Source organism: Coloeus monedula (genome assembly GCF_965178545.1).
Source record: "Coloeus monedula genome assembly, chromosome: 4".
Classification (NCBI taxonomy): Eukaryota; Metazoa; Chordata; class Aves; order Passeriformes; family Corvidae; genus Coloeus; species Coloeus monedula.
Window position 1 is genome coordinate 26355010 of NC_138784.1, and position 13148 is coordinate 26368157.

The following is a 13148-nucleotide window of genomic DNA, read 5'->3' on the forward strand; positions in this document are numbered from 1 at the left end:
TCAGGTCTGTGGTGTTCAGAATGTTTGCATTCACAGGCGGTGGTGTTAGCTAATAGTCTGTTTTAGAGGGCTAACATACTGTTTTAGAGCACTTCCACTGCAAGGTACGCATCCTTTTATCTCAATTGCAGTATTAATAGCATTGGGAAATAGTTGATGTGTGACTGCAGTCTGACTTAAATGTTTGATAACATGTTCAGGTCACTGTGACTATTGCTGCTCTTAAAAGCTTTGATGGAGATAAAGGTTATATCACCTGGTGACAGAACTCTAGAGACATTTCTTCTTGATCAAGGCAGCTGATTTGAAGGCAGCGTAGGAGGAAATTTGTGTAGTCATTGTCCATCTGTTCTGTAGACGAAATAAGTCTTTCAGAAGCTTCTTAGAATGGTGTACTTCTTAGAAATAACGAGGATTTATGTTTCTACTGAAATTTTTAAAATTCCGGCCAACCAATAGCATCAAAATTCAGCAAACTATTCAATGAATGGCTTCAGCATCTGAGTCTTTTCAAAATCTCCAGAATCAAAACTCCCTAGAGTCGCTAAGAACACAGGAAGAATACAAGGGTTCTTTTACCATTTCTATCGGTTTTTGTTTCTAGCAACCTGAAAGCATAGTTAATGTAGTAGAGCAGTGCTTAACCAAAAGATGTCAAATTGGAAAAATGAAAAGCTGGTGGATGTGTAACTCTACCAGAAGTAATGGCCAGTGTTGAGGCAGGCCCTGTTACATCAGAAGTTCTACTTTCCCTTTCAGCTTGAGGTTTTTGTCAGCTAATGTACTTCTTTTATATGAAGATTGTTTGAACATGAGAAGCTTGTGAACTAAGTATGTTAGTTACAGATACAGTTGAATTTAGTTTTCCTTCCACTGTTGAAATACATTCTTTTTGTGAGTGGAAATACTAACTTGGCTAATATGGCTTTATAGACAGAATATACTTCCAGATGCATCATCGTGAAGATGTGTCTGAAAGCAGTGTTTTGTAATCCAGTTTAAGTAATTAATAACATCTATTCAGGAGAAACCTTAATTGTGGTTGATTTTTAAGACAAGATAGAAATTGGGTTGAAATACTGATTCTTTATTCATTTAAATAATGTATAAGCCATAAATGTGCCTGCAGGGGAAAGGCAACTCACCCTATCTAGAAGTGTTATGGTTTAAAGATAAAGCTTTAATTTATGCTAACATACTGCATGTGTTAAGAGTCATTTTTCGTCTAACATCTGAGTAGAGAAATCACATATGAACAGTTCAGTTTTGTATATGTTTAGAGCTGTATTTTCCTCCTGCAGGGTTACCAGCTACAAGACTTGGTACCTTCCTGGAGAACAGAGTCAATGATTTCTTAAGACGACAGAATCACCCTGAGGCGGGAGAGGTCACAGTTAGGGTGGTACACGCATCTGACAAAACTGTCGAAGTAAAACCAGGAATGAAAGCAAGGTATGTTCATTTCTAATTTTGCTTTCTTTTGGGGGAGATGGGAGCTGTTTGTACTTACATGATACACTTTGATTAAATAGAATAATTTAGGTTGGAAAGTGGCTCTGAACTTGAGTCCAACTGTTACCCTAGCACTGCTAAGGCTACTGCTAAACCATATCTCCAAGTGCCACATCTACACATCTTCTAAATACCTCCAGGGATGGTGACTCAAACGCTTCCCTGGGCAGCCTGTTTCAATACTTGACAGTACTTTTTGTGCAGAAATTTTTTTCTAATATCCAGTCACAAAAGACTGTTGTATTCAAGACCTCATCACCAGCCAGTTCTTGACAAACAGGGGTTCCCGCAGGTTAATAATTTTTTGTGATGAGTGTCTTTTTCACAGTAAAAAGTGGGTGTCTTATATTTGAGTAGTCTATAAATATTTACCTTTCAAATTGCACTAAAATTACACTTACAGTAGCCCTCATCTTTGTTGGCTTCACCTGGTAACATGCAGTCTCTGATATGAGCATATATTTGATATTCCCCTTCACCCTCTGGTCTGCAGGTTTGTAGACAGTGGAGAGATGGCAGAGTCTTTCCCTTACCGAACAAAAGCGCTTTTTGCCTTTGAGGAGATTGATGGTGTAGACTTGTGCTTCTTTGGGATGCATGTGCAGGAGTATGGCTCAGACTGCCCTCCACCCAATCAAAGGTGAGGAACTCCATGAAAGTCTATTGTATTTTGGCACTCTCTTGTTTGGATGAACCTCCTGTAGTTCTGTATAGAGCTTCTCTGTTGCTTATGTGAGAGAGACCCTTAGTGCTGTTACGTTCTAGAAACAAAGCAGCTTCTGTAATGTTAGAGTTGCTTCTTACTGGGGATGCTGGCTGGCAGACAGTGTTGCCTTAAGGATCACTTATCTGTGTTCTCAAGGAAGGGGTTGGATAGTTTTAGGGAGATGAGGCTAGGATATCAAAAGAAGGCCAAGTTTCTAGAGGTAGGATCAGAGACTTTGCAGATTGCTGTTGTAATGGATGCTTCAGATATATAAAATAACATGAATAAATTTAAAGTCTCTGCTCTTTTTCACACTTTTTTTTAGGCGAGTGTATATATCTTACCTTGACAGTGTTCATTTCTTCCGCCCTAAGTGCTTGAGGACTGCTGTCTATCATGAAATACTAATTGGATATCTAGAATATGTTAAGAAACTAGGGTAAGTATCTTATAACATTTTCTTCTGTGCTGCGTTGTGCTGAGTAGTTCTTGTTGCAAATTAAATTGCTACATCCTATAGTACAGAATATGGTGCCTAAGTATCCACATGTGATAGAGTAATTTGACAACAACTGTGTACAGTTGAAAAGAAGAGAAAAAGGGATTATAGGCTTTTCAGGGGAGGCCTCTGCTTCAGGCATTTTTAGGTTTCCAAACTTATGTGAAACTTTCTTAAGTCTTAGTAGAAAAAGTGAGCCTGTTCTCTAGCCCATAAAATGTGTAATGCCATGGTTTTAATTAGGTCATTCCTTTGGGCTAGCAAGTAAGTTCTTGCCCTTGTTTATAAGGAGTAAGTTAAGTGTATTTTGTCTGTACTGATTAGCTCTGTAACAGTTGTATAAGGCCACTAAGAAATCTTGAGTAGCTGAAATTGTGAGAAACCAAAGAGTTAGGAAAGAAAGAGGAAAATATACTTGGACAGCACAGAAGAACACAGAACAACTGCAGTAACAAGAAAGGCGGAAATTAAATTACCATGATTACTGAAGTAGAAAGGCCAGTGAAGTAAACATCACTGTGCTGTCAAGGTGCCTAGTGCAGGTTGGTGGAGTTATTTGTGGAGACATTATTAGGGACTATGTTTAAAGCAGTTGATGAGAAAAGTTAAGAGAATTTGAAATGGAGGTAAGTGGTACTATCTTCAGTACCTCAGTGAGGTGGTGTGTTCTTTACTACTTCAAAAGCATACATTAGGGTTCTTTCTGCTTTATTGTCTATCTTCTAATCTGTGAATCTGTACAATTGCTGCATAAAACTCAAGCCTCAGCTTTACTTAATACTATTTTCTGTGCTAATGGGTAACATCAGGTTCTCATTTTGGGAAAACAATCTTGGTCATGCAGTATCATCTCTCCCTTCTCAGGCAGAAGGAATGACAACTGGCTGCAGCTCCCAGGGCTTGGGGAGGGTTCTGCAGAGCTGTTTCTCAACAGGGCAAGGATAGTTATTTTTCTGATTATTCCTCCTACTGGAGTTCTCTTCAAAAACTAATAGAGAAGAATTGAGGATGAAGAAGTGATCTTTGGTGTTACATTCCCTGCAGCTGCTACTATTTGGCTGTCATCTCTCTTACTAGTACCCTAGATTGTGCACCCAATAGCATAGGTTGGCAGTGCCTGTTTATTCCCAAATATAATTCTAAAACTTTTTGAAACTGATTCTCAAAACCCAGGGGATTTACAGTAGAAAAGTGAGTTCTGTCTTTAAGTAAATCTGTTTTTTAAATGTTGCCAGATAAAGAATTATTGCTCTGTCTCAAGCTTTCACTACTGAAATACCTAGACTCCATCTTTCTCCCATTAGTTAATTGGGAGATGGCAATTGCAGGTTTGTATCAGGCTTTGTTTTTTATGTAGGCTGTAAAATGTGCACATTTTACATATAAGTGCTCCATATATAGCGCTGGATTTTAGAAAATTAGTGAAAAGCTGGAAGTGTTGAGTCCGGGAACAGCCGCCAGCTCGGTGGTGGCGCCACCTGGTGTCAGAGAGGAGAGCGCGCGAGCGTCCATTGTCAGTGCCCACATGTCCCGGTTTTGTTTGACCACTCCAGGTATACTACTGGACATATCTGGGCGTGCCCGCCCAGTGAAGGAGATGACTACATCTTCCACTGCCATCCTCCTGACCAAAAGATACCCAAACCCAAGCGACTGCAAGAGTGGTACAAAAAGATGCTGGACAAGTCTGTGTCAGAGCGCATCGTCCATGATTACAAGGTGTGTTAAGTGTATGCTTGGGGAAGATTGACCAATCTTGTCTTGATTTCTTCCTTGCCCTTACGCATTGTGCCTGATTCTTGGTGTTTACTGCATTAGTTTTAAGTGAATTGAACACCAAAAGTTCAGAGTTAAAACATACTCTCTTCAAAACATGTAGCTTCTGAAATTGTTCTAGCAAGAAACTTGAAACGGTCCCTTAGAACAAAATAAATTATTGCGGAATACTGTGAAAGAGCAAAAGAAAATATATGGAATCTTCAACCTTCCTATGTTAGAATTGCAGGGTTAGAATGCTGATGCAGTTAGAAATACGTAAATTTTTTTGAATTATCAGGACTTAAGGTAATGTCAAGATTATGGTGATTATATTGTCTCAATTGGTAAGAAGGCTTATTGAAATCTAGGACACAGTAATGATTTATTTCTTCTGAGTGGGAATATTTGAAATGTATTTGACAAACTAACAGATGCACTTAGAATGTGCTCTTGTGAAATGAATTGAAATATTAAGCTTTCCTTTGTCTAGTCTACTGATGCCTTTTCTTGTCACTCATTGAGAACGTTGCCTTTCGTTATGTGACTTGCAATACTGATAACCAAATGCGGTTTTGCACTCTTTTAGGATATATTTAAGCAGGCAACAGAAGATCGTCTAACAAGTGCAAAGGAGCTCCCTTACTTTGAAGGGGACTTCTGGCCTAATGTTCTAGAGGAGAGCATTAAGGAGCTTGAGCAAGAGGAAGAAGAACGAAAGAGAGAAGAAAACACTAGTAATGAGAGCACAGATGTAAGGATGCTTTTGCTATTTTATGATCTAATGTAGAAGTTCTGATTATATATGACTAATTATTAAAAAATAAAGAAGGGGGTAAGACACTCTGGTTAACTGGCTTTTTCCCTTTTCACTCTAATATAAATCTCAATTTTACAGTTTATAAATTAGAGTTGCTAAAATACCACTAAGCTACATTTGGATGAATAGTGGGTGTTCATATGGCTATAAAATATCTAATTGCCAAAGGCAATTTTGTTGAAACAGCTGCTAGATGAATATTTTATTGCTGAAATCCAATTGTTATCAATGATCGTGTTGCCACCTCAGCCTGATTTGGAAGTTTTTTCCTTAAGCATTAGCTTTTAAATAGTGGCTCACTCTTTTCTTTTGAACTTGGATGTTATAACACCAATCTTAGCAGAATGTTCTGAGAAAGTAATGGAAATCTGTGAGTTAGTACTTGACTCTCAATAGGTTTGTTTAGTAGCTTTAAGGCATAGAGGATCTGAAGCACAAATTACTGCTGATCTGTTGTTGGGCTACTTTAAGTTAGAGAAATTTCTTGCTGGTGTCTTGTGCAATTTTTTTTTGAGAATGTACAACTGTGTTATCACATTCAACAAAAAAACCCTCAAAAATAAAAGAGATGCCTCTTAATTCAACAATAAATTTGAAAATGAACAGATGCAGAATTTATGCATCTGCCTGTCCTTGGATGTTCTGAGCTTTTATGGAAGAGGTGGTGAGTCCAAGGTAAGTTCAGTAGTTTTGCTCATGCAGTAGTACTTGTTAGTTAACTCTGTTTAAACACTGCTGCTTTGTCACCTTATCAGATACTAGGATTTTTTGGAGGGGTTCGAATTTTTTTGCTGGAAGATCTTTGGATCAGAAAAAGTTAACGTTGCAATTAAAAATTGTGATTCTCCTGTGCTGTTCTTTGCAATACCTTCTTTCAAGGACTTTGATTAAACAAAGTGCAGGAAATCAGGCAACATGATATCAAATTTGCATGAAGTAACATCTTTCTTAGGAAGGTATTGTTTGCTTTCCACATGGTATAGCTTAAAGGTCCTTATCTCTCTAATATACCAGAAACCACTTGTGAAGGATCGTTTAGCTCTGTGTATGAGGTTGGTCAATATTTAGTCAAACCTTCACAGCAGTTTGGCCCCAAAATCCTGTGGTAGGGCAAGCTTGCAGTACATTACTATTTAACTTTATTATTACAAATAGTTTTTACTCTTTATCGATCCTGTGTTTCACTCTTGAAGAAGGAGCAGTAATAAACTGTACTGTCAAGTGACGTGATAGTCATTCATGTTCACTGGGAATTTCCATTCTGGCAAAGTTATTTTAAGCTTAGGAAAAATGCTTGTTTAGCCAACAATTACTTTGATCCTTGATCATCTTACTCTGTGGTGTTTTGAGGTGCTCTCTGAGCAGCCCAGCAAGGAATAAACTGTTCATTGCTAACAGAATATAGCTGAAATTAAGCTGACCTGTTTTGACTGTTGCAGGGTATGACAGGAGGCAGGTGCATGCTAGAAGTTGCACTACTAATGCCTTTTGGACTCAGAACAACAGCCTAGTACCAAAATCAGTTTAATGCAGTCTGCTAAAAGTAAATCTGTTAGAGCTGTAGCAAACTAAATCTAGGTGGTTTAAGTCTTTCTTACCTTTGCTCAGTGCTATATCAATTGCACTTTTCAGTTATTTTTATTTTTGAATTGCATTGAGAATTCATCTACTAAACCTCTTTGTGATTGTCCAAGAGGTTCTTCACCATGTAGCTGTAGCAGACAAACAAGTTTAATTATATAATGTTTTGCCTGTACCTCCTGAGCATCTGTGCTTTTAATATTTTTAGATATATGTATTGCTGATCTTGATATCTTTCGGCATAATTCTAATGGAATTAATTTAATGTTCCTGGGGACCCTAGTATGTGTCTTCGGAGTAAATTCTTGTGAAATGTGTTTTGTCCTGCAGTTATAGAATATGTAAAAATAATAAAATGGTGATGTGGTGTTGCTTAGATACCTGACATAAAATATCTTTTAAATTGCTAGGTGAGCAAGGGAGACAGCAAAAATGCCAAAAAGAAGAACAACAAGAAGACAAGTAAAAACAAGAGCAGCTTGAGTCGTGGCAATAAGAAGAAGCCTGGCATGCCCAATGTGTCCAATGACCTCTCCCAGAAGCTGTATGCCACTATGGAGAAGCACAAGGAGGTAAGAGCTGATTGAATGAGAAATGTTTTTTACCTCAATAAAGAGGTGTACAAAGCTTTGATACTTCAAACAGAGTCATGCCCTGCAAATTATACAGGTTTGGCTGGAGAATTGAGTGGCTCACCCAGACAGACCAGTACCAGTAAGTCTGGGTGCTCTTTGCTGCAAGGGCAGTGGGAATAAATGCAGCTGTGCTCGTGCAGAACTTCCTAACAGTCTAGATTGCCAGAGCAGTTCTACTGTTACTGTTTGGTCCAGTGCCCCTTACCTATTTCTTCAGAAGAAAGTGAACCTGCAGGGCACTCAGAGGTCTGAGATTTCCTGGGCCTCACAAGCACACCACCTGGTAGCCAGTTGTTCAAGTGTTAGCTGATCCCGGAACTGTACACTCTGTAATGAGGATTGGTGACCAAAACATCTTGATCAGTGCTGCCGTATTAAGCCTTTTTATTTTTCAGGTCTTCTTTGTCATCCGTCTCATTGCTGGCCCTGCAGCCAACTCCCTGCCCCCCATCATTGAGCCTGACCCACTCATTCCGTGTGACCTGATGGATGGGCGTGATGCTTTCCTAACCCTTGCTAGAGACAAGCACCTGGAGTTCTCCTCACTACGAAGGGCTCAGTGGTCAACCATGTGCATGCTGGTGGAACTGCATACCCAGAGCCAAGATCGCTTTGTTTACACCTGCAATGAGTGCAAGCATCATGTGGAGACCAGATGGCATTGCACTGTCTGTGAGGTATGTTTGGTGAAGTTTTCTGTGCTTCTGTCCCTGTATCTTTATGCCCAGAGTGCTCTTTACCTGAATTCTCATTATTAACTGATGGAAAAAGATCTGTGCAGCTCATCTGCTGGCAGTTCAGAAAGGAGGGAAAACGTTTTCCATAACAAGCGGTTCTATTTACTGTGCTGCTTGGTGTGATTTTTGCCTTGTGGAAAGCTGAAATGGAGTTGTGTTTTCTGTAGTTCATTTAAGGTGCTGCTGCCTAAGAAGCTGGGAACTGTAGCAATGGCTTGAGCTGGAATGGTAGGATCAGCTGGTTTTTCTGAAGAGCAACGCATAATTTTTTCTTCCAGAGTCAGAAGTGTGGGGCTGCAGTATTTCTGTAAAGAGGGCGCTCTGTTGGTTTACTGGCACAGAGATTTTGCTGTGCTGCAAGTCAGATCCCAATACTGGGGCGATTCCTTCACTTCTCTGTTGTTTCTGTAGAATGCTGCAAAGAGCATTTGTCCTCAGAAGTGTTTGCAAAACCCGTGTGTTTGAAGATCAAGTTCAGGGATTTGATTCAATGCTCTCCAGAAGGTGGATTATCACTGTATCTGGCTTCTTGTAACTTAGTTTTCTAGCCTGCTGGAAGGGAATGACTGACTCAGATTTGATCCTAATTACAATTTGATGCTTCCCTTTCCTCTGGTTATGTGTGTGTGTATATATATATATATATATTTATATATATGCACACACATATACACACGTGTGCTTTTACCTTCTTAGTATATGCTAGAAAGTAAATTCTAAATTTCCTATGGTTTAATGCATCCTGAGAACTTAGGTCTTTTTCTTAAAGATCAGTTATTGAGCCCAAACTCACGTGCTGTTGCTTTCACAGAACATGTTCTGTTCTTCTTTCAGCACTCTCTGTTGTTTAACTTGCATCTGCAAACTGAAAATGCAGCTTTCATTCCTTTTTGAAAGCTGGTACCTCTTCTGCCACTTCTGCTTCTTTTGAAGCAGAAGCAGATGAGCAGCTGTTTGTCCCCTGCCTATTTCTACTACTTTCCTGTTGGGAAAGAAAGGGATTTTTCTGGCCCAGCTGAATAATGTGTGACTTACTAGCTCAGAGCCAACTTGTTTTTCAAGGTTTATATATTTGTGTAGCTTTCAGACACCCTTACACCCACACACTTTCCCTGGCTATAGTTTGGATTTATTCCTTCTCAGTTACCTCAACATGGCATGAAAGATTGAATTTTTCCCTAGAGCAACAATTTGCCTGGAACAGAGTGGGAGTAATTTGTTGAGGTGGCATGACATCATTTATTCATTTATTGTATGGAGTTTCAGGAACACTGATAACTCGTCTCTTGTTGTCTCTTCAGGATTATGACCTGTGCATCACCTGCTATAACACTAAAAACCATGACCACAAGATGGAGAAATTAGGCCTTGGTCTAGATGATGAGAGCAACAACCAGCAGACCACCACCACGCAGAGCCCCGGCGATTCCCGCCGCCTGAGCATCCAGCGCTGTATCCAGTCTCTGGTCCACGCCTGCCAGTGTCGCAATGCCAACTGCTCGCTGCCGTCCTGTCAGAAGATGAAACGGGTTGTCCAACACACCAAAGGCTGCAAACGCAAGACCAATGGAGGGTGCCCCATCTGCAAGCAACTCATTGCTCTCTGCTGCTACCACGCTAAGCACTGCCAGGAGAACAAGTGCCCCGTGCCCTTCTGCCTCAACATCAAACACAAGCTCCGTCAGCAACAGCTCCAGCACCGCCTGCAGCAGGCGCAGATGCTCCGAAGGAGGATGGCGAGCATGCAGCGCACAGGTGTGGCAGGCCAGCAGCAAGGATTGCCCTCGCCCACGCCGGCTACCCCGACAACTCCAACGGGCCAGCAGCCCCCGACACCACAAACCCCACAACCCCAGCCTCCGCCTCAGCCTGTGTCGCAGCCTCAGCCTGCACCTCCCAACAGCATGCCACCTTACACCATGCCAAGAACTCAGCCTCCCAGCGCTGTGTCCCAGGGCAAGGCAGGGGGCCAGGTGACTCCTCCAACCCCACCTCAGCCACCACAGCCTCCAGTTCAGGGTCCTCCTCCGGCAGCAGTGGAAATGGCCATGCAGATCCAGCGGGCAGCAGAGACCCAGCGCCAGATGGCACAGGTTCAGATCTTCCAAAGGCCAATTCAGCACCAGATGCCCCAGATGCCACCGATGGGAATGAACCCTCCACAGATAGGCAGAGGTCCTGGTGGCCATATAGATCAAGGAATGGGGCCAGCAGGAATTCAGCAGCAGCCACCATGGGTGCAGGGGGCCTTACCCCAAGCTCAGCTGCAGCCAGGAATGCAGAGGCCATCTATGATGTCAGTAGCTCAGCCGGGTCAGCCGATGAATATGGCCCCTCAGCCAGGGATGGGTCAGGTACCTGGCACTGCTCAGCCCAAACAACCACCTCTGCCCCAGGCGGCCTTACAAAACCTATTGCGGACTCTCAGGTCTCCCAGCTCACCCATGCAGCAGCAGCAGGTGCTTAACATCCTTCACTCTAACCCTCAGCTGCTGGCCGCTTTCATCAAGCAGCGGGCGGCCAAGTACGCGGGGTCCCAGAACCCGCAGGGCATGGCGGGGCAGCCTGGCATCCCGCAGGGGCAGCCAGGGCTCCAGCCGCAGCAGGCCATGCAAGGGCAGCAAGGAGGGGTGCACCCCAACCCAGCCATGCAGAACATGAACCCCATGCAAGCAGGAGTGCAGAGGCCCAGCATGCCCCAGCAGCAGCCGCAGCAGCAGCCGCAGCAGGCCATGGCTGGGATGAATCCTCAGGCGCAGCAGATGAATATGAATCACTCGGGGATGGCTCCCCAGTTCCGAGATCTCCTGATGAGACGGCACCAGATGATGGAGCAGCAGCGCCACCAGCAGCAGCAGCAGGGAGCGGGACCGGCACTGGGGCCAGGGATGGCCAACCACAACCAGTTTCAGCAGCCCCAGGGCGTCGGGTATCCCCCCCAGCAGCAGCAGCAGCGAATGCAGCATCACATGCAGCAGATGCAGCAAGGAAACATGGGACAAATAAGCCAGCTTCCACAGGCCATGAGTGCAGAGACAGGAGCCAGTTTGCAACAGGCTTTCCAGCAAAGGCTGCTTCAGCAGCAGATGGGGTCCCCAGCTCAGCCCAATCCTATGAGCCCCCAACAGCACATGCTCCCCAATCAGGCCCAGTCCCCGCACCTCCAGGGCCAGCAGCTCCCTTCATCGCTCACCAATCAAGTGCGTTCTCCGCAGCCTGTACCCTCACCGCGGCCCCAGTCCCAGCCCCCTCATTCGAGCCCATCCCCTCGGATGCAGCCTCAGCCTTCTCCACACCACGTCTCCCCGCAGACCAGCTCCCCACATCCAGGACTGGTAGCTGCCCAGGCTAACCCCATGGATCAAGGGCACTTTGCCAGCCCGGACCAGAGTGCAATGCTTTCCCAGCTTGCTAGCAATCCCGGCATGGCAGGCCTCCATGGTACAAGCGCCACGGAACTGGGGCTCAGCTCCGAGAACTCAGACTTGAATTCAAACCTTTCACAGAGTACACTAGACATACACTAGACACGTTGTAGCATTTTGGGAGCAAAAAAAAAAAAACCTAAAAAACAAAGAAAATTAAAAAAAACTTATTTTCGCAAGACTTTTTGTACTGAAGACAAATTTTTTTGAATCTTTCTTAGCTAAAACGACATTTTTCCCTGGAACACATCTGAACTCTGCAGCACTAGTTTGTGGTTTTAAAAACAAACCAACAACGAACCTGAGGGACAGTAGAGTACAAAGAATATATTTTTGTTATGGCTGGAATCATAACCAGTCCTTTTTCTCGGCTTTTTTTTTTCTCGTGTGTGTTGGGGAGGTTGGGGGAGGAAGGTGGTCTTTTGGTTGTTCACCAAAGGATGCCCTGCTCATGCCTCCAATAGGTTTTATTTTTTTTTAAATTAATGAAAATATGTAATATTGATAGTTATTATTTACTGAGGCAGATGGTAAACATTTTCCCTATTCTGGTTTTTCTTCATGTCACTGCAAAAAAAACACCACAAAAACAGAACAACAGAAAAACACAGGAGAAACTTTTCCTAAAACCGGAGGACAAAAGGGGTTAATGTTGCTTTAAGAATACATTACATATATAAATATATATATATAAAAATAAATACCAATCTTTTCCTCTTTGGTTGGAAATATGTCAATTCTTTGAAAAATGTAAAAATATTAAATAACTCAGTCCCCTCCTGAAGTCTACTTTTGTCCTCCAAGAATTTTTCTATACAAGAGTCTGAGCTTAAAAAAACTTCAAGTATTAAAGTAATTTGTACATGTAGAGAGAAGACAACATTTTTGCAAATACACAGGGGCAGCTGCCAAATGGATGTAGTATATATATTGTGGTTTCTGTTTTCTTGAAAGAATTTTTTTCGTTATTTTTACATCTAACAAAGGAAAAAAAAAAAACATAAAAAAGAGGGTAAGAAACAATTCCAACGGGATTATTTCAACCTGAGAAAGTCCCTGGGGTTTCTTCTTTATGCTTGCTTTCTCTCTCCCATGCCCCTTTCCCATCCTCTTCCACTTTCTGTAAAACTTGAAAATAGAAAGCAAAAAACCCTCAAATGTTGTATATCATGCAATTAAAGTTGGTTACTTATAAATAAGAACTTTCGATCACTGTATAGACTGTTAAAATTGATTTCTTATTACCTATTGTTAAATAAACTGTGTGAGACAGACAGCCTGTTTTTAATGTTTCCCTTCTCTCCCACATGTGTTGCTTGTTCTTAAAATGGTGGGGGTAGCGGAATATGTGCTACTTCAAATGTTTGCTATTTAGACGTCAGAGAGCTATTTAATGTATATGACTGTTTTAAAATGCAAATCTCTAATACGGGATGTGGAGTAATAATTAGTCTTCTAAATGGACTCTTTTGGTACAA

At 42.2% G+C, this 13148-nt stretch overlaps 1 protein-coding gene across 1 annotated transcript in view; it reads left to right on the plus strand.

Moving 5' to 3' along the window:
* EP300 (EP300 lysine acetyltransferase) overlaps nt 1–12946 on the plus strand; it is a 62470-nt gene extending 49524 nt beyond the window's left edge. The window contains exons 25-32 of the mRNA XM_082280866.1: nt 1302–1452; nt 2006–2152; nt 2544–2657; nt 4271–4436; nt 5062–5226; nt 7284–7445; nt 7904–8185; nt 9547–12946. Coding sequence (XP_082136992.1) covers nt 1302–1452; nt 2006–2152; nt 2544–2657; nt 4271–4436; nt 5062–5226; nt 7284–7445; nt 7904–8185; nt 9547–11772 — 3413 coding nt within the window. The 3' untranslated portion in view covers nt 11773–12946. The remainder of the gene's footprint in view (nt 1–1301; nt 1453–2005; nt 2153–2543; nt 2658–4270; nt 4437–5061; nt 5227–7283; nt 7446–7903; nt 8186–9546) is intronic.
* Nucleotides 12947–13148: the final 202 nt, after the last annotated feature.